This window comes from Gymnoscopelus braueri (genome assembly GCF_963280865.1).
Source record: "Gymnoscopelus braueri genome assembly, chromosome: 3".
In the NCBI taxonomy this organism is placed as follows: Eukaryota; Metazoa; Chordata; class Actinopteri; order Myctophiformes; family Myctophidae; genus Gymnoscopelus; species Gymnoscopelus braueri.
The window spans coordinates 36013617-36041588 of NC_137612.1; the positions used below are offsets into that span (position 1 = coordinate 36013617).

A 27972-nucleotide genomic window follows, 5' to 3' on the forward strand; every position below is an offset into this window, starting at 1 on the left:
GGCAATAATTTGTGTAACCCTGGTCCCCAATACCATTAAATGGGATTTTGGCAATCATTTGTGTAACCCTGGTCCCCAATACCATTAAATGGGATTTTGGCAGTAATTTGTGTAACCCTGGTCCCCAATACCATTAAATGGGAATTTGGCAATAATTTGTGTAACCCCGGTCTGAACGAGGTGGGCGGGGTGGCCAATGGGGAAGCCTTACCATTAAATGGGGTTTTGGGAGTAATTTGTGCAACCCCGGTGAGTGGGGTTGTAGAGATTATACAATTCCACCCCATAGAATGAGGACATTTGGATGTAATTCCTTTCCATTGAATGGGGTGATTGAATGGGGTGATTCATAGTAGATCGGGTGGTAGGCACTATTAAGCCGATTAGAAAAAACAAAAACGATGGGATTCAGCCATATCAACCAAATTGTTTTTTTTATTACAAAAGAACACTACTAAAGATTACTAAAGATACACACAACTTTACCACCAGCCTTGGCTGAGGATAACAAGCCACAAACTAGCGTGGTAGCATAACATCAAACCCAAATAAAAGAGAGACAGAATTGTGTGTTGACCGGGCAGTCAGACGCTGCCGTTGGCAGGAGGCTGGGCTGCAGCCTGCAGGGTTCTCCGGGCCATCTCCAGGGCTCCTTCCTGCTTCTGGTTCCCGCCAATAAAGCCTCCGGCATGGACGAAAATGCAGCCTTTGATCCCACTGAGCTTCGACAGCTCCTCATCCCGAACACCCCGCCACTCCTCCAGCAGGGGCAGCCTGGAACAGAGAGGAAGAGGATGACAGATGGACATAGTGATGTCACTTTTTGTCTCCTGCATGCCAACACATACGGCCCTACCACGCTAGAGCACAACAACAAGAAAAACAACCTTCAAATGTATTGCACTTGTACGCAAAAACACAGCTAGAATGTGCTTTAGCCACTTTCAACGTGGCGTCCCTATGTTGGGCATTTCATACAGTAACAGTAAGTGAACATTTTCAAAAAAAATGTCCAAACATTTTCAATAGTGTAAATAGAAGATCTACAGTACAAGCTTACAATGCGTTGTGACGGGTATAAGTCTTTTGCACACCTACAAAGGCGACAGGTGCGTAGAAGACCAAACGAGGGCCCCAACATACTGAAAAAAAAAAAAAAAGATAACCTGATGAAGGTCTAACAGACCGAAACGTTGTTATTCTCATTAAAACTTTTTAATTGAATTTGAAGACAGTGTGCGGGAGTTTCTTTCGGCACTATTTGTGGTACAAATATAGGCCTTAACCACTTAAACCCCATATGGGTAACCAGAGTCCCTCAGGGCTCAATACTAGTGTATTTTCTGTTATTGTGGGGAAACCTTTCACTGAAAATAGCAGATCGACAAGCTCACAATGCTACGCAACGCGTACAGAGGTGGTGACAGAGGTGGCTCACGTATTGATAAACGATGTCTCTCACTTGCACTAGAGACTGATTCTACATCTGTTGCTATAAATACCTGCTGCTAAGTGTTGTCTACAGTATATCTGACTTTGAGTCATATCTGACTAAGAATTGTACTATATTATTAATTAAACTAATGAGCTGATTGCTCAACCGGTGGCAACCTCCACTGAGTGTCCAGTAAAAACACAAGATTGACGTCCGTCATGTACAACCATGACTAACCAAAACAATCAACAATGTTGAATTATCAGAAATACAGGCTACATGAAATATTAACAAACATAAACATGTTTCCGAGTGGCAAAACATTGAGCAGCATGGAGCATTGGAGTTTGGAAGCGCTCGTTGGAAATCACTCAACGGTCCTGCCATCCTGCCTGTTTCTAAATTGCACATACTGCAGGAGGCAGCAAGACGCTGTGTTATTGAGAACATGCGCTTCCAAACTCTGACACTTAAGAAAAATAATCACCTGCACAGAATTTATTGACAGAAAGTAACTCATAACATACGATCTACGGTGGATTTTTATGAAACAAAAACTTTAGAAAGAGGATAATTCAAGCTTTCCGTACAGCTGCCATGTTGGTGAGTTTAAAGTCGTTTAATACAATCAGATTTTTGCCACTCAGTAGGCGTTCCCGCATAACTTCCGGGTTCAATGATGTCACGCGCACAGCCTCTATCTTAATGTTTTGTCAATTATTTAGGGGCCCAATCGCAATATCCTAATGGCCCCGGCCCATAGTTTGGGAATGGCTGTTCTATAGGATAACCTGGGATGGAAAGCATGACAATCCGGCGGTAATCCCTGTTAACCTTAAAAGAATCCACCGATCGATAGCGCCACAGTATGACAAATAGAAAACAAGCTCCTAGGAAAGGTCAGTAGTGCTGGTAATGAGGGAACGCGTGGGAGGGGGATGGCAGTTGTTGTGAAAATGATGACAAGCCAGGAAGATCTGATTGGCGAGATGACAAGCTGACAATTAGTAAATGAGCGTCTGGTTAGAGACAACTATTGACGGGTGCATTTAAATTAGTCCCTCATAAAAACTGCTTTCACAGTCACTCGTGGAAAGGCATGTCGGCAATGAAATTAAGCGAACGATGCTGTACAGAAGTGGGTCATTGTCAGATGGATTCTGTTCCGTCTTCCTCTCCAAGACAACAATAAGTATCAATTGTGTAAAACCTATGAAAAGGTGTTAGTTTTTAACCTTCCATTGGCTTGCTGAATCGCAAGCCATGACACCATACCATATCTGACCTGAGTGGCACGACAGATGGTCTCTTTCCGATGCTGGCCCTATACTAAGTGTGTGCCCGCCAACAATATAACAGAGACAAAAAAGAAGAAAAACACACAAGGGGAAAAAAGCTAGGTTTGATGTTTACCTGGTGTCCTAGTTTGTAGCACACAATTATTTTCTTTGCACCCTATGTGACCATTTAACCCTGTCGCTTGTTTACTAGGGTTCGTGCCAATTGCTCCTGCACTTTGCATGTCCCTCTGGATAAGAGCGTCTGCTAAATGCCTAAAGACTAATTGTGAATTTACAACAGTGAAACATTGAGAATCAAAAACCAAGGGTGAGTATCTGGGGGTGGGGGGATCATTTCACGCTTGAGTTGAGCCAGCAAATAACATTGGATACGCCTCAGCCAAGAAACAACCCCTACCCTCTCTCCCTTTCTCACATTTTCATAGCAATGTGACCCTAAAAATATACTTTTTTCCCCTCCAGGTGCAGTAGCAGGTACAACATAACAGCATTCCCCCGTTTTGAATGGAGCTGGCGCATGCCATACAGGGAGGCAGCAGCCCACCTGGAGAAAAAGCCATCTGGAGAGCTCCTACATCTCATTCCGTCAACAACCCCCATGCGAGCATCTTTGAAGTGCTTCACAATCCAAACAGGTACCCGTCTTTTTAGCTGGAAGCGAGGTCACCCAAAGCGGCAGACAGCGCTTGATGAGATTGTCCAGTAGAGTGGAAAAGCTGGCCAACGAGACAGGAGTGACCGAAGCAGTAAATGCAGGCTACGTCGGATTTATACTTAGTTGCTCGCTGGTGTTGTGCATCGAAAATAGACGATCTACGAGCTCACAAAGCGTTGCAGTGTGATGCCCTGTGACCTTGTAGATCAGCTATTTTCGTTGCGCATGACACCGCATGCAACAAAGTACATCAATCCCTTTAGAAGGGAAGGCGGGAGAGATGGTGCGGAAGGTGAGAGGTGGCCGAGAGAACAGAGAAATGTGAAAGAAATGAGATTACTCCAAGTGTTTGGAAAAAAGAGAGCAAAATGGTGAAGTGAGAGAGGGTCGACAGCAAAAGGCAATATTATTTATAGATGGACACTAGGTCTGCAAGTATTGATTACTTTCTTAGCGATTATTCTATTGACAAATTACAATTGATTTCTTCGAATTAACTAAATCAATTAGATGATTAACCACAATTTCTTTACATTGTCATTCAAGTGTCGCACAAAAATTGCTAAAATAGCCGATCTGCAAGCTTGAGTGCCATTTTCACTTTTTTTTTAAGCAAATAGAAAATAGAAATAAAAGTTTGAGGGAAACAGGGCGGGGTCTAATAACGGCCTGGTTTCCCTGTAAATCTCTGATCTCGCCCAAATAAGGATTCATAAAATGTGAAAGATATTAACACACAAAAACAAATATTCACAATAATGTGAAATATATAGGTATTTACTTCCTTGTGCACAAGAAATTAAGCGCTGATCACTCCAGTGGTTTGCCACATTAGTCACGGACACACACAGACCCACACACACACACACACACACACACACACACACGCGCACACTTCTAGACGGCTCACACCCCTGGGTGCCATGCCGGGGGAAAAAATAGATTCGAAAGAGATGGAACATAATGCTGATGAGTGGGAGTCGGGCGCGTGGGGAGAGATCATGACATGAAATGGAAACAGAAATCATCTGACAGAGCAGCCATTGGTCAGGCGCAAGATTGATTCAATTTGTTCGCAGCCTCCCTGCTGAAGTGTATTATGTACCCAAGAGGACCGTACCCATCTTCAATCAATGTCTCTTCAGCGCACAATAGACATGTCAATACCAGGATAAGAGCAGGGACTGTCAGGGACAATTAAAGAGGGGAAGAAGCAGTACTAGCATCAGTACTGTGGCACTATTGAGCATAGACTTAGAAACCAAATGCTCGCAAGAGCAAGGGTTCGATATACAAGCTCAAGCTATATTGTTACCCTTCCTTCTCCTGGCTTGTCCATTTGGTTCCATTTGTACTCTCTCAGAGTAAAGGGGGACCTTAAAATACGTTTGAGAACCACTAGAGATCCTCCACATGTGTTATGGCCTCCTGGTGAAACTCCCCACTGTCAGGTGAAAAGAAGTGGCGGGTGACTTTGTGACACCGTGTATCGGAGGGGACATGTGGTTGCCTACTCCCTCTCCAGACCAACCGATGGGCTTAGCAGTGACAGGGACTGTATACGTGGGGAATAGGCAATGAAAAAATTAAATAGAAAAAAATATGAATAAATAAATACAAAATATATCCTGTTAGCATTTTTGTGTGCCTGGGACCTACGTTTCTTGTTTGGATAGCACGTATCAGAAATTGTTACAGGATACTTCACAAAATTCCCTTTCTAAAACGAAATGTAATTGCAATCGCTCATTCTATCAATTGTTATACCTCTAACCTGTGTAGTGATAGGATTGTGCACCGTGAGATTCTTGTTACACCGTGAGATTCTTGTTACACTGTGAGATTCTTGTTACATTTTAGAACGGTTGAGTGCATCACTAACGTAATTATTTATTTTTATTTTCAGATGCTTTCCAGGAAGTAATTTCCTTCTAATAGAGCACAGAAGTCCTGACGTCACTCGTTCATCGCCTGGGTCGTAGAAGTAATTTCTCTATGGAGATTAACATTGGGTCATCTTAGAATCGTCTCGTATAAGAATTGTGGTCCAAAAATTAACAAACTGTCTCTGCGATATTGTCAGGCGGGTCGTACTGTATCGTTTATGATAGTCAGTCACTCATATTTGATATAGTCCGTTTCTGGCGAAAATGTAACTAATTCGGCAGAAGTAACATTAGCGTTTTCTCACCGTCAGTTGATGCTTCGTATACATAAGAGTCAAACCGCCAGGATCATTTGTTTATTTTTGGAACACAGTTCTTATTCAACGCGATATTAAAACACGTCTATGGGAATTCAGAATGGGGGGAAAAAACACGACCCAGGTAGGATGTGTAAATTATGTCAGACTTCGGTGCTCTATACTAATGTATTAGAAGGAAATTACTTCCTGGAAAGCATCTGAAAATAAAAAATAAATAATTACTACTCGTCATTAAAAAAAAAGATTGGAAGTAGTGCCATTTGTGCTGGAGAGAAAGCAATAAGTAATGCATGCGTGAGTACGAGCTGAGAATTGAAGTTACAGAGAGTGCAGATGCCAATAAGTTTTGTTTGTATACATCTCTTGTGCGTGACTGGCATAAAACAAATCACAGAAAATGCAAATGCCACCCAGGAGCAACTTAATGCCCCTTTCAAAAAATATTCCTTCTAGCACCCCCGACATTCTCTGAACGTCCCCAGGGGTAGCGTTGAGAAAGACAACACTACAAATGCTTCCATAATTGAGACCTGCAATTTCTGACACCAGGCTCTCCTGGTGAACATACTGTATATTGAGAGTTTTGTTAACTTGAATATTTTGACGCTATTCGTTTAAAAATAATAATAATCTTTAAATGGTCTAGCGTCTACAAACACACTTGGCCATGTTCAGGGGAAGGAAGTCAGGCGAGGATGGCGATAATTGTCGCTGCGCTGGTGACTTCTACGGGCTGGGGGCGGCACCTGTCAGTTGGGGGTGAATGGGAGGTGTAGGATGGAGGTGCTATGTCTTTCGGGTGTGGGCTCCTCACTGGCGGGTGAGCCAGCCGGGTACAGCAATAGCAGTAGCAATTGACTACTCGGGGTGTTGGGGGGGGGAGGAGAAGAGATCCAAGAGAAACATGCCCGGAAGCCATTTGAAGTGTTGACAGGTAGTTTTAACAAGCACTGAGCCTATATCTGTTTCAAGCTAATCCGATGCATCCCAGCACAGCAGCAGGCAGCAGCACAGCAAACAAATACTGAAAAACAAATTTGAACGTATTTTTTAAGTTAAAATAAAACATAAAATAGAGTTGAAGTGGTTAAACTGATTATGACGCCAAATTAAGTCATTTTGCAGGGGACCCCCTGGAACCCCTTCAAGTACCCTGAGACCCACTGATATAAACAAACATTCACCATCCACTGGGATGCACAGGACCGGATGGAGCTGTAGTGGGATTTACAGCAGCCATCACAGCTAACAACACAGTAACTACAAGGCTCCAGAGGGACTCTGATGATGTCATAAAGGGGGACACAGAGAGTGAAGCAGGTAAACAATGTCCCTATGGACGGGGGACGGGGGTGTGTAACCAACAGTAACATGATAGGTGATGACAATCAGCTCATGAGTCACAGCAGCCTTTTGTCTTTCCTGTCAAACCCCTCCATTGTGTGAAAAGGACAGCTTCTTTAATATGTTTTAATGAGCTTGGGCAAAAGCAAGACTAAACTAGAAAAAGTGCTCACCACTTTTTAAGCACAGGTGTCCGCCAGGTCAGGTGGTTTATTGTGGGCCAGCAATGTTTGGAATTCGACAATCAGGATGGAATATGAAAAATCTGACGGATCCGTCTTGATCACTTGACTATAGAGGTAATGTGTACCGATTTGCGTGATGTTTGGCCAAAATTTGTAGGAGTAGATATTACTCCTACAAAGGGACTCTGATGTGTTTATTTTCACAAACTCTGCCTCCTGGTGGCGCTAGAATAGGGCAATGTTAAAAGGGTGTGAATCGGACGCTGCGTTCATGATTTGCGGGCCACTCCTGCAAACTTTAGATGTCAATCTTAGCCAATAAGGATGGAATATGAAAAATCAAACGGATCAGTCTTGATCACATGACTATAGAGATCATGTGTACCGATTTGCGCGAAATTTGGATACAATCTGAAGGAGTGATATAAAAAGAAATGTTTTATATAAGTCGGCCTACTGGTGGCGCTATAAAAGGCAGATGTGAAAGATGCAGGGCAAAGGTCTTTCCTTGGCCTTTGCCATTTTTGCCCCAGTCAGACAGCGTCGCAGCAGTTTGCAACTGCGAGTGAACAGACCATCTCCGTGGAGAAAATAAACACAACAAACTACACGGATTACGTTCACACTAACACCCTGGAGCGATTGAGAAGCACTTTATAAGAAATCATGTTGATTTAACGTTAGTAAATGTGTTTTATTGTTGGACATTCATCATGGCGTTCAGGTCCGCCGTATCGTCCCGTTCCGACCCACTTTCACCCCTGAGTACTTGCCAGGCCAGTACAGTGATGGCCCCATGAAGACAAAGCCACACATTTGCATTTATATGTGCAAGGTAGGCCTGTCCCCGACTAAGGATTTGTTTAGTCGAATCTAATTGGCGACTAATTGCCAATAGTCAACTGGCAGTCGACTAATATAATATAATTTTTTTTTTTTTTTTTTTGGCCAAAATACATTTTATTTCAAAGGGCCAAGTCTACACAGCAGAGTTTCTAGTGTCTCTATCTCTCTCTGGAAGAGGTTGCACATGAACTCTGCAGCCGCACTAAGGCGCTCCAACACAAACAATACCAATACAAAGACGAGGAATAAGAAGAATAAAGTGGAAGTTACGTGTGGTTGCAGGTGTAGACTTGGCCAAAAAACTATTAAAAACATTTTTGGCCCTTAAAAAAAATATTTTTTTTTTCCGATTAGATTCGACTAAGAGACACGCAGTCCACTCGGACCCCCCGCGACTAACCAGTCGACTAGTCGACTTAGTCAAGGTCAGGCCTAGTGCAAGGGTCGATTCACTGGATGTGTGTCTGCGACGGACGATGAGCAATGGCTTAAGGCAGCAGCAGCCCACGACGCATCTATTGTTCTGGGGGGAGGGGGTTGATTTCTTTCATTTTCATTCGAAATTTTACACGGAACACCTAGCATATCCTTGCGTCCCAAAAAAGGTCTGATTGCCGGGGTTGGGAAACACTGCTCTAAGGAGTGCGCGTACAAAGTTTTACACAGATCGGTGCAGTTATGGTAAAAACAATCAGGATGGAATATGAAAAATCTGAAAGACCCGTTTTGTTTAATGACTATAGAGATACTGTGTACTGATTTGCGTGATCTGTAGGAGTACTGTCAAAAAATATGTTTTGCTAAAAATCTGCCTCCCGGTGGCGCTAACAGGCCAATGTGAAAAATTTGGGGCAGAGGTTCTGTTCTGGCATCCAGGAGTGTGTGTGCAGTTTCGCTGTGATCAAGCCAATGGTGCCGGAGATTAGCTGGTCACGGACGGACGGACACACAAAACATGCCTTTCGGCCTGGTGGAGACAATTACTCATTTAAGTCTATGGAGGAGTTGAAGAGGCGATGAATGCAAACCCTTTACCGAGATGCTCAACTGAAAGAAAAGGAAAAAAACTTTTTTAAATGACCACCTCTCCACTGGGATGATTGGAATGAGTGCCATTTGTGTTGGAGAGAAAATAAGTAATGCATGAGTGAGTGCGAGCTTAGAATTTAAGTTACAGAGTGCAGATGGCATTAAGAAAACAAACATGTATCGCCACCACGTCTTGTATACATCTCATTACTGTTATTGATCAATGGACTGAGCCTGACAATGTCGACCAATTTCTACCAAGAACTTTCATGGGGAAAAATGTTGTTGTATTAGTTTGTTTTGTGCCATTCAATTCATGTAGGCTTCATTTGGATTCAAGTAACATCAGTGAAGACAACACAATGTGTGCGTACATTAGTGTGCACAAGTGCACGTGTGAATAGAAAGACAATTAAATTGTATATTTCAATTGTGAGTGCATGCACACACGCCTAAATACTTTGTTCGTGTCACATGCCAGAAATACTGAATGCCAACTGTAAAATGTGATGCATCTAAATTAGATTACAGTCTGCACCATTTCATCAGGTGATGTGAGCCAAGATCTACCACATACACATATATGTGTATGTGATACTATTACTGAAACCATTCGGCAATACCCTGGGTCTATTTTTACACTCTAAAAGTTAAATTAACACTGATGAATTTTACTGTGAACATATTGAAGATAATTGTACCTGATGTGTACAATACATATTTGTGCCATTATGTGCCTTTTCCGTTTAAATACACTGGATGTCTTCATAGTACTGTAAACAGTCCTGTCTCTCAGTACAATACTGATTTGGAAATTACACTTAAAACTCTTGCATTTCATAACCATAACAGACAGACATGTGCAGACATTTTGAGAGTTTCGTTTACTGGTATTATGCAACAGAACTCTATGGGGGAATTATTCAGACTCCAGAACAGGAGTATTGGTAGTGTGAGGTTTGTTTGACACCTTAGAGACTTATTTACTTGCTGCAGCACAACTACAGAGTGTATTCTAATCACATCAGGGATGCACAAAAATATATTCTAGCATTTAGAACCCTGAAGTAAAGCACCATTTTATTATTAGCTTCACCTGTTATTTCTGACATTATAACAAATATTTTTAACCAAACCTTATTAACTGATAGTATTCCCACTCTATGGAAAACAGCATATGTATCTCCTCTTCTCAAAGGTGGTCCTACAGATGACCTCAATAATTATCGACCAATTTCTAAAATCCCTTGCCTTGCTAAGATTTTAGAGCACCTGGTCAATAATCAACTTAAATCTTTATGCTAAATAACATCTTGAACTGCCACCAATTAGGTTTTAGACCTGGACACAGCACTGCGTTAGCTGCCACTAAGGTGGTAAATGACATTGTCTATGCCCTGCACAAAAAGCAGGACTGTGTTGCATTGTTTATTGACCTATCCAAGACCTTTGACTCAGTACACCATGTTCTACTCCTAGAACGTTTGACAGCAATTGGTTTTGATCATAAGTCCTGTAACTGGTTTAAAAAACTACCTTTTTGGTAGACCACAAGCTGTTGTAGCCGACGGTTACAAATCCATTTAAAATATATATATTAGTAAGGGGGTATCTCAAGGTTCCATTCTAGCTCCCATTCTATTTACACTATTTATTAATGATTTTAACAGTGGAGGTGTAAACAGTGCATACATCTTTACGCGACAGTCATCTACTCACCGCCCCCTCAGTTGATTTGACTTTCATTTAATTCAGCCCAAAAAGAATATACATGGTCTTCTCAAGAAAACATTATGCTATCGATAACATAACCAACCACAATAGAGGGGAAAGAGTCTCCAGCTACAAATACCTGGGCATATGGATAGACGACAAAATATCCTTTAAAACTCACATCACAGAACTCGTCAAAAAAAAAAGAAGCAGTCTACCACTCAGCCCTCCGGTTTAGAATTGGAGATGGGTTTCTTACCCATCACTGTAAGCTTTATGAAAAGGTTGGTTGGCCATCATTGGCTATGAGATGAGAACAGCACTGCACTGTTTATATCTACAAAGCCTTACTTAAGAAATTGCCTAATTATCCTAATTAGCCTATAAGAACCTAAAGTTGGCCGTCGCCACACCCATTCTCAAGATTACTTTGTTTTAGAAATTCCCTCTGTTAGTTCTGAACTGGGTAAGACAGCCTTTCGTTACTATACCCCTCACATGTGGAACTGTCTACAATCAGTTTTAAAACTGGAGAACATGATTTCACTTGATCGCTTTAAAATACTAATAATAGGAATACTCTGAGATCTAACTGCATACAAGGTTTCCACCCGACAGCAACAATATTGCAATAGCTTTTGTCAAAGCTGTTGCATAATCTACCTGTTCTGGAAGGTGTGAAGCCCGGCCGGGACACACTGGACCCTCCATTGTCCATTCTGGTCTGAATAGAGGACAAACTTGATGGGGGTCTCCACATGAAGCTCCTTCTCCAGGGCAAACAGGTGCTCCTTCCAGGGACAGCCTCCCTGGGAGAATACCACCACCTCTCCACTGGGATCCACCTGAAGAAAAGAAGAAGAAGAAGAACACATAATGTCAACCACTCCAGCCTCATTTATACTTTGTTGCATGTCGGTGATGCAAGGCCTGGAAAAATTACATAATCAACTGATTGCAATTATTTGAGCTAAGCGCAATGGTTTTAGCATAATAATCATTAGAATTGTTTCCATTCATCTACCAAAAACACAAATTGCAAGAATTTAAATGACAATTAAAATGTCATGATCCGACAGCCCTAGCTGCTCACAGAAATTAAATGATTTTCAAGCTAACGACGCAAAGCATGAATTACGCTTTGAGAATGTCATGGTTGTCATATACATATATCATTGTGATGTTAACACTTTGCATCATAATATTTCTAGCGCGATCCGCCATTGCAGAGTGATCGCGCGTAGAAAGTGGCTTGTTTTGACCGCTGCAAAAAGATATGGAGATATGGACCTTTTTCTCAAGATCCTATCATTGGAGCGGACGGAAGTGACGTTTTTTGGACTGGTTTCACATCTGTCCTAGGATAATTACTAAGTTGCATGAGAGCGCCACTTGTGGAGAAAAAAAATTGGGGGAAAAATATTAAAAAACAGCTATAGCCCAAAAAGCCCAGACAGGATTTTTTCCCCCCTTTTTTTATTGAAAAGTATCGATTCTGGTACCGTTTCGGTACCGGTACAGTTTTAAAAGTATCGGTTTAGCACCGGTATCAGATAAAACCCTTACGATACGATAGTTATGACCCTGGCCTGTCCTAGCCTGATAGAGAGTGGTATATATAAAGTGACCTAGATTAAGCAATTATAAGCATTTGTTCATGATGATATATGCCACAAATAACTTATTTGTGTGTGTTATAAATCTGCAACTGTAAACACATCTGGAATTAATAAGACTGCTCGCCATGTATTATAAATGTTGATAAATCATGTGCATAATGTATCAGTTTGCACTTCTCAGAGTGTCCTGTCCAGTACCTGATGTCTCATCTTTATTGCCTCCTCCACCACCGCACGGGCCGGCAGCCAACCGTTCTGGTAGAAATCCACACGGTCCAGAAACTCCGCCCCTACCAGCGCCATGGCCTTCTTAAAGCCCTCCTATAGAGACCATATGTGACATGGAAGCAAAGACACACATGCATGTCACAATGGGTACCCGGTGGCTGGGAAGTGCCATATTACGAAAGGATACATTTACATTCAAGTATTAATGCACCGACAGAGAAAGTACATTGTTGCATTATTATAAAAGTGAGGTAGAGCACTAAACCAACATTTGCTTTTAAGTTATGGGAAACTTTCAACCTAAATCCAATTGTACACCATCTTTTCTGTGTATATACAGCATGTATATACAGCATGTATATACACACATATACATACACACATATATATATATATATAAATATATATATATATACACACACACACACACACACACACATTTGGGGGTCCTTGACACAAAAACGTTTGAGAACTACTTAAAAGACTAACAATAAAGAAAATCTAAGGCAGTGTTGGAAACATTTAGGATTTTAAAGATTGGGATTCCTTAACGGTTCCCTCTTAACGATCTGATTCCTTAAAGGACCACTTCAGTCATGTTCAACCTTCATATAATTGGCTCTCACTAATACTCATTATATCGTATATAATGATCTTAGTGAGGAACGATTATATCAAGATTAAACAAAAACAAATTATACTGTATACATAAATCTATACATCTAAAATAATTTAGAATTTGCATATTTCCTCAATGGAACCAGTTCTAGTTCCCAACCCATCAATTCCAGAAAATACAATCCCCAGACATTATTTCTCACAGACATTATTCTCACAGAAATATAAAAATCTACATCAGATACAAGTGCAAAATCTACACATACTGACATAACAGTGCACACAAACAGAAATAGTAGGTCTACTCAAATATTATTGCTCTTTAACACACAGCAGTCTAGTCTGCAGCAAATGTGTGATTGAAGCGACCAGCAGCAGCTGGGCGTTTTAACGGTCATGGCTGCGGGAGATGAAATGCTATCATTATATTCAATTACCACAAAACTGGCAGTGCTAGAGTTCGCAAGGTCAGTCTGCCACCAATCAGTCTAGATCTGATCAATCAGCATATTAAAAAGGAAACCTTTACAGTCACCCTCTGCCATGCAATCTAGCCAGCTTCGAGTAATGGAGGAAACTGCAAGGACAGAAGACAAAAGTTGAGATGTGTGAAAACAAACAGCAACTCCACTGAGAGAGCTTCAGCAATTGGGGGGGGGGGGGGGGGGGGGACTCTAAATTAGCAGCCCAGTACAGTCAAAACATAATGCGAGGCTGGAGAGCTGTCAGAAACCCAAGTGCCTTGATCCTCTGGGAATTCCCCTCCTGCACTGACCAAGATGCATACCAGGTTGTATACTTTGTGCTGAGATATTTCTGTACACCTCTTAAAATAATTTAGTACTGATTGCACCTTGTTTTCATGTATCATCAACCTTTTTTGTATGCGTTTTGTCGCTACATGGGGCCAATTAATTCTGTTCCCCAAGGAAAAAAGGCAACTCTTCCATGCTCTAATAGAGAGAGGAAGACAGCAGTGGGAGTCAAAAGCCTGTTTATTTCTTGGGAGGAAATTTTGCAGCCAAGCAAGAATATCAGTTATTTTGTTGTCGTTATATTTTAATGCATTTCTGATAAAGAATATTGATGAAAAATAAGGAATACTGAAGAACGTATCCATCCCATTAAGTTTTTTTGTTTTGTTTTAAATATGCATTCACAGGCTAGCCTGTGAATGCATATTTATTTGTATTGATTGAGGTTCTGGCAACAGATATAGGCTATACACTGTATGCTTCTATTTACATGTGTTCATAAACTCTTTTCCATAGCTTTTAAACTACGTTGGCAAGACACAATCAGCAGGAATTTTCCAAAACATATTCCAATTCAAAGCAACCAATGTATGCTTTTGTTATGCTTTATTTGAACTTTGAAATTGCACAGTTAATCAAGTGTGGGGTCTCCAAAAACAGCACTCATAAAATGGGGTCCTGGTATAAAAAGGTTTGAGAACGCCTGCATTATTTTTAAACCCAGCAAGACCTGTAGGCGAATTGCATATTAGACAGACAACAAATGTCTTGTATGTTACAATGACTTCTATCACCTTTCAAATACTCAGAGGATACAATCAGTGCCCAGTTACCTGTCAAACTACTTCTCTAGAGTGAGTGATACCCAAGGGCATAATACCAGAGGGAGCTCATATGACCTTGTTCCCCAAAATTTGGGGGGGGAAAATGCATTCTACTATGCTGCCACCTAAATTAAAGCCATCGACTCCCTACCCAAACTCAAAACTAACCTACAAGAATGGCTGACTTTACAATACAATTGAGCTTAGAAGAACACCTTTGAACTCCTTGGAAGTAGCATTCTCTGCCCCCTGCCCCACCCCTCCTTTTTTTAAATCAAAATATACCTTTTGCTGCAACAGAGCTTTTACCGATATGTATTGTAATGTGTTGTACATATATGTATTATATGTATGTATTGTATGCCTTACTGATGAATTGAGTACAATGTACCATAATGGAAACAAGCCCTGGGGCTTTGTGTTATCCCTTTAGCATAACTTTTGACTGCACTACCGACTGTACTATTAACAATCTTGTTAATAAAATAATCAAAGCAGCTCAGTTTTCTTTTTTACACAAATATTGGCATACCCCCTTTGAAATGTCAGGAAGATATGTTATGAAAAAATATTTACTGCCCAAGCTTTATTTAAACATATGACAGTTAAGAGAAGACAGTAAGGTAAAGACAGAGGGACGACATGCAACACGGCTGGCAAGGCTGAACTCCTGTCTATAGGACTATTTATCATTCTTGCTGGTCTCATGTGGTTGACACACACACACACACACACACACACACTCACCCCCCCCCTAATGCATTCAAGAAACAAATTAATTCAAAGCAATGACATGACAGCGAAGACAAATGTCTGAGTTCTTGGTCATGCAACTATAAATGAGTCTTTCCAGTTTTTATGGAGCAGGTCAATAAACATTAATAGCTTGTCCGTTGCCTACAGCTGAAAGCTGTGTATCAAACCCGCTTAATGTGTCCCCTCTTGATTCATATTGATGAAGGATGAGCTGATTCAACCTGGCAATATGTACTGGTGTCACGCACACATGTACGCACATGCACGCACACCTCTATAGCTCTGAATGGTCCTTCAACACCAACACTAGTTGTCTCCGCCAGGCCGAAAGGCATGGCGAGAGAGTATGTTTTACCCCCTGTCCGTCCGTCCGTGTGTGTGTGTGTGTGTGTCCTGTCCGTGTGTTACCAGCTAATCTCCGGCACCGTTGGCCAGCTCGCTGAGAAGAAATATAAGAGAGAGTTGTGGTGTTCCCTTAATTTTTTGACTAGTTGTGTAGTCAGTTTTGAAAAACATCAAGTCACTGCCCACATCCCTGACATAAACAGCATTTATTGTAATGTGAGGCCCTTTGTTACTAAAAGATCCGCATTTCATCTCCATCCTATTCAGATCGCCAATAGTTTCATTTTGATAAATATTTAATAACAAAGCATAACACACACACCTCTGTGTCTTGACTCTTGCTGTTCCAGCGTGGGTTCAGGTGGCCGACACGTGCGCTCATTGTGGTAGAGACAGCATAGCGGCCCTCTCCGTCATACTGTGAGATGCCGTTGTCTATGGCATCCACCTCCTCAACCAAGTTCTCATAGAGCTGTACACCATGGAAGGAAAGAGAGGTTAAGAAACTCTAGGGCGCTCGGGTGGCGCAGTGGTAAATTGCCTGCCCACCAGCGCGGAGGTGGTGGGTTCGAATCCACATAAGTGGTACATCCGGCTTTGTCGAGCGTCTACACGAACACTGACCCGTGTTTGGGGGAGGGAAGCCGGGTGGGGAGGGTGATAATTGTCACTGATCATAACCCTACGGGCTGGATAATTGTCACTGATCATAACCCTACGGGCTGGGGCGGCACCTGTCAGCAAGGAGTGTTGGCCGGGAGGAGTAGAATGAAGGCTCCACGTCCTCCCGGTGGGGGCTCCTCCCTGGCAGGTGAGTCAGTAGGATACAACAGCAGTGATAACAAGTATTTTACCCAATTTCCAGATAATGAGGCTCTTGCTCCAGTGTGCTTTCAATGCCCCAAGACAGACTCAAGCGAAGGAGTCACGTGACAAAAACAATAGATCTACAAGCAAACAATATTTGATTAATTCATTCTAATTTCTAAATATTTCCAGGAATTTCATGACCGTGGGACCCCTGTATATCGGATCCACTGGGACAGGTTTGTTTGTCTATTTCCTGAAAAGTAACAATTTTGGACAGGTTTCTGCCCGAAAGCGATAGTATACAGTATTTGTTCCACCCTGGCTTGCCCAACAGTATTCTTCAGGGACCAGTGTTTGGTGGTTTTGTCACCTATTAGCTATACGCGACAACATTTAGATCTGGAATATCATGAATATACCATTATGTATAATCAGAAACAATAAATAATGGAAATGGGCTCCCTTGCAAGATGCATTCCTCAAGGGGAACATACTGAATGCGAGAAGGGAGTAGCATTTTTATTATTTCCTCCTAATAAAATACAGTGTATAACAAACATAATTTCTTCAAGGCAATGGTGCAACACACAGGACATACTATACAAAGGACTGAACATGTTCTCAAGGTGGTAAGTGCAACACAGTGCAACAACTATTACATCCTGTGATGTTTATGGAAGGCGGGCTGGTTCTTTTTTTTGGCCATTTTTGAACCAATATAACTGCAGGATGTTATTACCAGATAGAGTCTAGCAAACTAGCATTTCACATCAAAGTAATTGTAACAGAATTTTTATGAGGTGTCCAGAACAACATACTAAAAGTCCTAAGAAATCCTAGTTGCGGAAATATGTTTAATTGACATTGACTCACCATCATTTTAAATGGCTTTTTGAGAATAATTGGTGGATTGATGCCAATGGACCCTTCGCTAAACCCCACCCCAAAAGCGATTGTCCAATGCCAGCTTAGCAACCGTTGTTAGCCTGGCACAGGTCTGGCAAGCTTTCGTCACCTGCCATAGCTGTTGTTATTTCGCCCGCACACACACAATCATTTGCAACATAATAGCAAGAATAGGAATACCACGATAACGCAATGGTGACTATGAACCACGTACCCAAACCCGTTGGAGGCTGCTTTTCCCAAGCTGAAATCTGCACTTAAACTGCAAGGCTGAATATGGCTGTGTTGTTGAACACATACACAGCTTAACGTCAGGAAAGTTACACGACACGACTCACTCGCCCAGGTGGTGTCAACAATAGGCTACTAATCACCGTGATCGTAACAAAATTCAGAATCACAGCGCTGCCTGTTTCGGATTCCGCACGTTAAAGTATATTAATTCATTTGTTCGTCTATTTATTAACTGCTACTGTAGTCTTACCCTGCGGTACATGAAAACTCCTGTTACAGTCATGGATCAACTTCAACCTGGTGTTTGCACTTTCTCCATTTACGGTCCGTACATATATATAAACGTTCAGATTTCAAATATAAATTGCTTACCCTATGGCCACGGATGTTAAAATGATGCACGGGACTCTCAAAAGTACCCGTATATTCTGTATTGTTCAATAAAAAGCATTTTAATCCGATTGGTGGCCATTTTCTCATAGAGTTATAATGTATCAGAGTGCAATACACCTACCAACCGATAGGGTCGCTTTGTTGAAAGCATATGGAGAAAATGGCCACCGATCAGATTAAAATGCTTTTTATTGAACAATACGGATGATACGGGTACTTTTGAGAGCCCGTACATAAATGTAACATCCGTGGCCATGGGATAAGCACTTTATATTTGAAATATGAACGTTTCTGTAGATGTACGGGCTATAAATGGAGAAAGTGCAAACACCAGGTTGAAATTCATCCATGACGGTCGAGACAGACGACCGTCGTGTATCCATGGCTATTACTCCCTCTAACATTTCCCGTGTTTTTAGTTTATTGAAATAATGTCATGCACATTTGTCCAGTGCATAGCCTACTGCAGGCCTTGTTGACTAGATTTAGAAGAGATTTTGAAGCTATTGCTGCTGAAATTATCGATTATTTTTAAGGGGAAAAGCCGTCATTTAACATGCAAGTCAATGGGTGAGAAGCAGAGATTGCCAGGCGCTGCCAGGCCTGGGTGTGACTAACTTCGCACCACCAGTCACAGAGTGGAGTGGGTGGGGCTTAGCGAAGGGTCCATTAAACATACTTCCGCAACTAGGATTTCTTAGGACTTTTAGTATGTTGTTCTGGACACCTCATTGATATGATGTATGGTGAAAAACTATTCTGTTACAATTACTTTAATGTGAAATGCTGATATAGAATATCTGGTAATAACATCCTGTAGTTGTTATATTGGTTCAAAAATGGCAATTTTTTTTTTTTTATATTTCATCTAAATTCCTCACCTCAAAATGTAATGGACCCTTCGCTAAGGCCCACCCACTCCACTCTGTCTTGTCTCCATAACACATACACCTACTATCAAAATATTAACAGCCTAAACTACACGTGTGTTCCTAAACATGTTCATAATAAATCTAATAGTGATTCAGGATACACCATGACAAAGTAACTATCGGCGTCAACACATCAGCATCAGATCACTGTGGATTTGTACATTTGTTTGTTTTATATGATTTGCACCTTTTGTTACGATTACGGTGACTAGTATTATTGCCAACACCTGGTCGGGTGAGTCGTGTAACTTTCCCGACGTCAACAACACAGCCTTGCAGCCTTGCAGTTAAAGTGCAGATTTCAGCTTGGGAAAAGGGGTGAAAAATACAGCCTCCAAGCGTTTTCTGGGTATGTGGAATCTGTTGCTGGTTCATAGTCAGCATTGCGTTATCGTGGCATTCCTATTCTTGCTATTATGTTGCAAATTATTGTGTGTGTGCAGGCGAAATAACATTGACAGCTATGATAGGTGACGGAAGCTTGCAAGAACCATATTCCAGCTTAGCAACAGTTGCTAAGCTAGCATTTAATAGCATAATAGCTTTTGTGGTGGGGTTTAGCGAGGGGCCCATTTGAAATCAATTGAAATCTCTGAAATTTGGACTCAACATCATTTTATGCCTTTTTGACAATAATTGGCGACCATTTTGGATTGATGCCAATTAAACATATTTCCGCAACTAGGATTTCATAGGACTTTTAGTATGTTGTTCTGGTGACTTCATAGAAATGGTCTGGGAAGAAAAGAATTCTGCTACAATTACTTTGATTTTGAGGTCCAAAATGAGCTAGTTTGCCTGGACTATAACCCTGCTCCCCAACTTCAGGAACAAGAGCAGAAGCCGATTAGATGAGAGAAGAGTACCCCTACAGATAGCCCCTTTCGGGACCCTGTTTACCTTTTTTGTATTTGGGAAGGCGGTATCCAGGGTCCCTTGTTGGTTAGAACACGCTCTCTCGTACCGGCGGCTACCACTGTCTGGTCTCGGGCGTACAGCTCGTCGCTTAGAAGTTGCAGAGATTTCTCAAAGGTACCAACAAGAGCAATACTAACACGCGAGAAAGCGGCATCAAAAAGCGGGGATCGGCGATGCCGTTTAACATTTTTAATAATTTAGTAAACCTTAAGCTCATTTCTCACACTCTGCTCCTGCAGCTCCACTTCCCATGTCCCGCCTCCCCGCGTTGTGATTGTCATGCAAGCGTGTAGGAGCTCGCCAATCAGAGGCAGTAACGTAGGACGCGCAGCTTGTCAGTCACCGCGGGGAGGCGGAACATGGGCAGTGGAGCAGAGTGTGAGAAATGAGCTTAAGGTTTACTAAATTATTAAAAATGTTAAACGGCATCGCCGATCCCCGCTTTTTGATGCCGCTTTCTCGCGTGTTAGTATTGCTCTTGTTGGTACCTTTGAGACGAGCTGTACGCCCGAGACCAGACAGTGGTAGCCGCCGGTACGAGAGAGCGTGTTCTAACCAACAAGGGACCCTGGTATACCGCCTTCCCAAATACAAAAAAGGTAAACAGGGTCCCGAAAGGGGCTACCCTACAGACAAATTACATGATATAAGACTACTGTGTGACTAAGTAGATAAGAGCAGAGTGCAAACTGATACATTAGAATGGAAACAGAAAGGGCAGAGAACAGTATCTAGTGACCCATTAGTTGAGAGCAGTGAGTACTCTGGGTTTGATTTAGCAGTTTTTGTAATCTTTGCGATGCGAGTGCTAAGTATCTCCTAGTCCCCCCCCGTAGCCAGACAATTGTAGATCTCTGTCTAACAATACATCCGGTCTGGTGACATTTACATGAAATGCAGTGGTTGGAAATGGACTGAAACTCCTCAGAGATTTAAAAAAAAGATTTGCAGAATAAACTAGAAAAAGTGCTTCTCGGAGCACAGGTCTCCGCCAGCTCAGGTAGGTTAGTGTGGGCCAAAAAAAAATCTGCCTCCTGGCGGCGCTATAATAGGGTAATGTTGAAAGGGTGGAATTTGTTCCTCAACGAAGTGCGAATGTGCGTGTACAATCAGACATCGCGTTCATGATTTGCGGCATTTTTTGTAAAAACTTTAGATGTCAATCTTAGCCAATCAGGATGGAATATGAAAAATCAAACAGATCTGTCTTGATCACATGACTATAGAGATCATGTTTACAGATTTGCGTGAAATTTGGATAAAATCTGAAGGAGTAATATCCAAAAATGTGTTTGACATAAGTCTGCCTCCTGGTGGCGCTATAAAAAGGCAGATGTGAAAAATGCAGGGCAAAGGTTTTTCCTTAGCCTCTAGGGAGTGCACATACTGTACAAAGTTTTACACAGATCGGTGCAGTTATAGGTAAAAACACGAATCGGCCTGTTATAGCGACACCAGAGATTAGCTCATCACAGACGGAGGGGGCGACGGACACACTGACACACGGACAGGATGCAAATCATAGTCTCGGCCATGCCTTTCGGCCTGGCGGAGTCTCGGAGACAAAAAAAACTAAAGACCGTTTTTGGCACTCAATGTGTTAAGTGTGCGTTCCCAGTCTTCTCACCTTGTCGTAGAGCACTTCAAGGTGCCTGTCATCCTCCTTCAGCTGCGTCAGCTGGGCGAGCAGCCGTCGGCCAAAGTGTACGTAGACGAGACCTGCAGAGCTTAGCTTGGTCACCCAGCGTTTCTCTGGAAATAGACTGTGGAAGCTCTCTGCAAATGTCCTGGAGGAGAGGATGAGTATGTGCTATTAAAGTGTACACACACAGTCTCACACACACACACACACACACACACACACACACAAACAACAACAACAACATATTCATTACAGGCTGTGTTCTATTTGCAGCCTACAGTTTGTTGAAATCTAATTTAATAGCTGAAATAGTGTACAAATCAGGGGGGGGGTTGTGTCCTTGATTTTTGCCTTGAATCTAGAGTTAATGTGGACGTTATATGTGTCAATGAAGGGGCGTTCTACTTCAGCAGTCAGACTGAGCTATGTCCATAAGTCCATGTCAGCAGTCAGCACACTACATATAGATAACAAGTGGATTACAATTACCATTAAGTATTAACCACTTGAACCTCAAACTTAATTGACCGGGGTCAATAAAGCTCACAACTTGTGAGCTTAGATTGGCCGAATGCTCACCTATTATGACTTTCACAGAATAGGGACGCTAGGGTTACTGTTTGGTCCATGCTAAATATTCTTCACATGCAGTCTCTGAGCTGTAATACTGTAATATACTGTAAATCAAGATTGTAACCTAAATCATTAACACCCATGCATGCATGCATGATATGTAATGTTCACCACGATCAACTCCATCGACCAAGCGTGGTAGATTGATGACGACCATAATAAACAGAGCAGCCTGACTGTGTATGCAGCATCATTTTATTGAAGAATATTTCATTTTTAATTTGTTTCAGGAAAAGCACAACATGTTCCATAGAGGGCAAATGATTTATCATGTAATCACTTGTTCCATAAAAAGATTTTTTTATTTCATTTTAATTTAAGTAATTATGTTGATTTGCTGTCAGGGTACGGGGTCATATCAGCATTCAGTGTCATATCGGTGTTGTGGTCTGGACCATTTAACCACTTTGTTGTCAAAAATGGAAACATGCAAGCCAGGTTTAAAGTGGTTAAAGAGCAAATACATTGAAATTTATGAACAACTTTAGGTCGGTAGCAATGCAAAAGAGACACTGGGCTATTGAACACCCAATACAAATATCATGCTGACATCTTTCTCCATTAGCTTTACCCAAAAAGACTTTCCCTCAAATCTCAGAGAGACATGCCGATATGGGCAGCATGTCAGTTGATGTATTTAGCTACACAGGCCTTTCCCCATGAATGCGGTCTTCAATTTCTGACAACCAGAGCGGGCTGACCACAGAGTGTGTGCACAAGATGACGCACGTTTGTGAGCGTAGCCTGACATGAACAAAAGGCACCCTGGGAGGAGACATTTCCTGCGTGAGTGCTGAGATGGGTGGGTCGGCTCTAAACAGCACGGCTGGTCATTTAATTACGCTTTCATTGAGATGCTTTGGCTGCGACGCAGTGGAATCAAAACCAATGAGTAGCATGCTGGGGGGGGGGGGGATTGATCACAAGTCACAACCATTAAAGAGCTCTAAATTGACCAAGCTGAGCATCTCCGCACTGATTAGCAGGAGATGGAGGCAAAGAGGGAGAGAAAAACGACTGAGTGAAAGAGAAGCTGATGGGGGAGAAATAAACCAGACGAAGAGGAGACCATCAAACTCTCTCTGCTTGCAAAGATGGTGACAAATGACCCATATTAGACCTTCTGCGAGCATACAGTATGTCAGTTATGTGGCATATTATTATTAATCTTTATTGATAAAGAGTACACAGTAAATTCCTGAATGTTAGGCTAATTTAACACTGAGTGCTCTTTAAAGCAAAACCCCGGCACTAACTTGCATGTCCTTTTATCGTGGGAGGGAACCCCAAGGGAGAACATAGAAACTCCACACAGAAAGGCCCCAGTTGGAATCGACCCCAAGGACATTCTTGCTGTGAGGCAACAGTGCTCATCACTGAGCCACCGTGCCATATTAAAACAACTCAACAGGTGAAAGTAAATAAACTGCGTTTAACAGGTACTGCCCAGGAACCATAGAATACTAGTTATCATATTGTACCTGCTTCACTGCTTCGGTTTACTTTGTTGATAATGTTCACTTCAGTAGTCTAATTGCACCATAAAAACAGAGTATTTATACAGACTGACTATTTAAATCTTCTTAGAGAAAATTTGTATCAAGGTTCAAGGTTGTGCTTTATTGTTACATCTTAGGTACAGGTACATAAAAATAAAACTTGTTTTTTGTTCTGCTTCCTAATGGATGCCCTCTATTCCCAATAATAATGTCCATTTTGAATGATATGTTTTCCATAAAGAATAGAATTTAAAATGCCAATTAATGGCTTAAATTTGGTTAAGGGGTAAATCGCCTGCTCATTCCATGCATATGCCAAATGGTCAATGCCTATGTGATCAACCCACTGAGGAGAAAAATGGATGAGGACCAGACTGATTGTTCATTTAACACTAGGATGTCAGGCTCTAATGACTCATAAATCCCTTCAAATGTCAGCTCCTTCTTTAATTATATCTATAATCGCAGTCCAACTCAATCTCCTTGCCTGCAATCATCCCCAGCACATGTGAGTGACACATTCTCCTGTGGCCCCCAACAGAGTAGTGGCAGCCTCTGTGCCTCGTGAGCCAAACAGCATGGTGTCGGTCGATTGATGGAGCATTAATTATCACTGACCACCCACTAGGGAGAAAGACCTGGCATGTCCTTGTCACCACGGTCAAAAAAGCCACCTCTGATTATTATCAAAACATTAAGCCAACAAGACACCTGGAATGGAACGACTGCTCAACGTGAGGAGTCTTTCTTCTAAATGCACGTGGTTGAACTTCAACAAGTAATTTATCAGAAAATATAATGAAATTGTTCTTGGGTTCAGGAGACTCTGGTGTTAAGATCAGGAGTTTGTGTACTTTTGAAAATAACCCATTCCGTTTCCAAATCCATGATTTAAGAAGTCACGATAGACATGCATTTGATCCAGAAGTACTTAGCTTCTTCTGTGTGTCTGTGAGACATTTTTTTTATAAAACATTAAAACGCATAATTCAATTTTCCACTAGACCTTTATTTATCCTGAGGGAAATTCAGTTGGCATGGCAGCACCACAGTAAGGATGAAAAGAGGATGCAGGTAAAGGTAGAGAATAAGTACAGAATAATTAGGGGGTAACACTAGCTAAAAAAGTATAACATATATTCATATAAAAGATACTAGTATACAAATCATGTGCATTAATGTGACCATTGGTAGATACAGTAGAATTAGAGGCATACTGTAGGTATTATGTGCTTAATAGCACCAATATAAACTGTCTGCATATCGATCACTTAACCTTTAAGACTTCTTATGTCATATACAAGCTTAAATGCCCATGTGGACTGGCATACACACTGGACCATGAAACCTCCAGTCACTGAACACTACTTACTGTTAATTAGTCCTAAACGGATAGTGATTTTTTGTTGTTGTACACTGTTAATAGTTTAAACATCTCATCTCTACATACGGCATGGTATAGCCTGTTATGACTGCTCTATAGTGTGTATAGACATACTGGATTACAGGATGGTATGCCAACTGCCAACAGCAGCAGACATAAAGGCATAAAAGACTAGAAAATAATTGGGACTCTCCCTGCCCTCACTGGAAGACACTTAAAACATCACGCTGCCTCCACAGACCCAGCGGTATTTTGAAGGATGCAGCAACTCATCCCTCTCATCATCCCTTTTCTCTGTTGCCATCTGGATGGTGCTGCAGGGCCAGACCCATACTTCCATGCTCAAAAACTGCTTTTACCCCAGAAACATGACTGAACTCCACAAAAGACGAGATTTGAGTACATGCCAGATGGTTTAGAGTCAGTGGACACCACCAAAAAAGAGGAACTCATGAACTACTGCCAAGGTGAGCATCTTCTCTGTACATTTAAAGAAAAATAAAAGGCTGCATTTTCCATCTGTGCAGTCAGTGCTGAATGACAGTGCTTCTGCGTCTGGGGACTTGAATGTGTCTGCAGTAAAGTACACTTACTCATAAATAGACTTGGACAAGATTTCAAAGACAGGTCCTGTGACTTTGATAAGATGGAGCGTCATCATGTACAACATGATGTGTCATAATTCATGTACAACATCATGCAAGAGGACATGACATGCATTGCTGAGCAACTAAGTTCAGCCTTCAATTATGCTGGTGAAGTAGAGATGGAAATTCTCGTATTGCAATGTGACATTCACCTTAAACTAAAGGGATATTTCACTATCAAACATGTTTGGTGTAATTTTAACATCTACTCTGGCTTTTGAGAGCATCCCAGACAGTTTTTAAGTTGCTTGATTCAGTATTTAGATATTTGATATTCATTTTATCTGACACGCCCCCTTGGCCCTTCCTATACAAACCCATTCTAACTGCAAACTCCATTTTAACCATGATGGATTCATCGAAAACCCCCGTCCTTGGTTCTGGTGACTGATATTGTCCTTCTAATGCGTGAGGAGCCGTGTTTTTTAAATTACGCTTCTCTTTTTTTTCTTCTTTTCCCCCCCCCCAAAAGAAATATAAAAAAATGTGTGAAAAAAGTAATTGAAAAAACCCAGCCCCTTCACGCATTAGAAGGTCAATATCAAGCTTTGAACTTAGAAGAAACATTTACAGACCAATCAGGTGTTTCAGTTTTTTTTTGGTTTGTTTGTTTTTACTTAATGGGACTTCTGCACAGTGCACACTTTCATTATTCAACACAACATTATTGGTGCCAAAAACCCTGAAATGGGTCAGACAACAGTTTTCCTCCTATACTCTACCTCTGGTGATGGTCATAGCGATGCTTCTTTGGGTCAAACTCTCCTCCCACATCCACCACTATGTCACACTTGGCCAGTTGTGCTGGGTCCCTGGTACGGATTATTTCAGCATCCTGTGCAATGAATATAAAAAAAATTACTGTCACATTCGTCACTATAAGAATGATAGAATTGTTTTTTAAATGAGAAATTATCTAATAAGTAATGACCAATCAATAGGCTAACCTAATGTAAGCTTATTCATAATGAACAGAAACAGGCATGCGACCTCAAGCTCTTCACTGTCCCGACAGCACACCCTACTGGTATGTTAAAAGCACTACAGAGATCACCCTGAAGAACAAAACCCTACATAGAGCTACTGATGCGATCGCTTGCAACAACAACAGATCTGCAAGCTAATGCCACGCGTTGTTAGCTTGTGGATTTGTCAAATTAGTTTGCAAGCGACACCGTCGTACGAAGAAGTATGAAATATAAATTAAGCTTAATATCTCTACAAACTAAACTCCATCATTCATCGAAGCTAGCGCCAATCAGAACCTCTCTCCCTCCGAGAAGAGGTTCCACACAGCGTATGGTATGGTGCCTCTTTTTCCGCACATCGTATCCAAAAATTAAAGGTATTCCCCCCTGCTCTCAGATGTTTTAAATTTTAGCGGTCAAGAAAATGTAAGTGATGGGTTGAAACAAGCGTTTAAATCGCTTATGTAATCAGCCTGTGGCCAGTCAACCCCCGTCCGCATGCGCACTGCTGCCGTTAAGATTGCATTGGGAAAACATGCCACAGGCTGACAAAAAAAAAAGCGATTTAAACGCTTGTTTCAACCCGTCGGTAAAATTTCCTTGACCGCTAAAATTTTAAACATCCGAGAGCAGGGGGGACGACCGTTACTTTTTGGATACGATGTGCGGAAAAAGGTAAGAATCAACCATATTGGCCACCGTTCGCCGGTGTCGCACTATGCCGGGTCCGGTACCCTACGCAGCTAGACTTCATCTCGGAGCTATGTAGCGGAGGGAGAGGTTCCAAACGGGGCTATCATCATCGAAGCATGCTCTCTCTGCTCACCTTGTACGCTGGCAGTTGACGCAGGAACCAACACGCCAGCACCTCGTCGCAGTGGAACGTTCCGTTGTGGGTGCCGATCTGAATGGACATGTTTTCGGTTCTTCGGAGTCGCTTAGCTTCGCTGGACATGTATCGAAATATTTGTGACCGACTGGCTGCGGCTGCAGACAGGGAGCAGTTATTAGCGTGTACGTTTGAATGTAGAAACACACTCGCAAGTTTACGTCTGCTCAAAAGTGACGAGAGTTTGTTGAAATTTGATGGAATCATGCAGTCGTACAGACGTTCACGACACGCGACGCCGTGGGTGGGGGACAGTGT

At 41.8% G+C, this 27972-nt stretch overlaps 1 protein-coding gene across 1 annotated transcript; it reads right to left on the reverse strand.

Annotated features, from left to right (window-relative positions):
- Nucleotides 1–415: 415 nt before the first annotated feature.
- On the reverse strand, nucleotides 416–27972 carry myg1 (myg1 exonuclease). Its single transcript, XM_080423167.1, has 7 exons — nucleotides 27652–27972; nucleotides 26580–26692; nucleotides 21680–21839; nucleotides 16182–16331; nucleotides 12532–12654; nucleotides 11378–11559; nucleotides 416–774 (listed from the first exon to the last, which is right to left on the reverse strand). The coding sequence occupies exons 1-7, from the start codon at nucleotides 27919–27921 to the stop codon at nucleotides 585–587; spliced, it is 1188 nt and encodes a 395-aa protein (XP_080279293.1). The 5' UTR covers nucleotides 27922–27972; the 3' UTR covers nucleotides 416–584.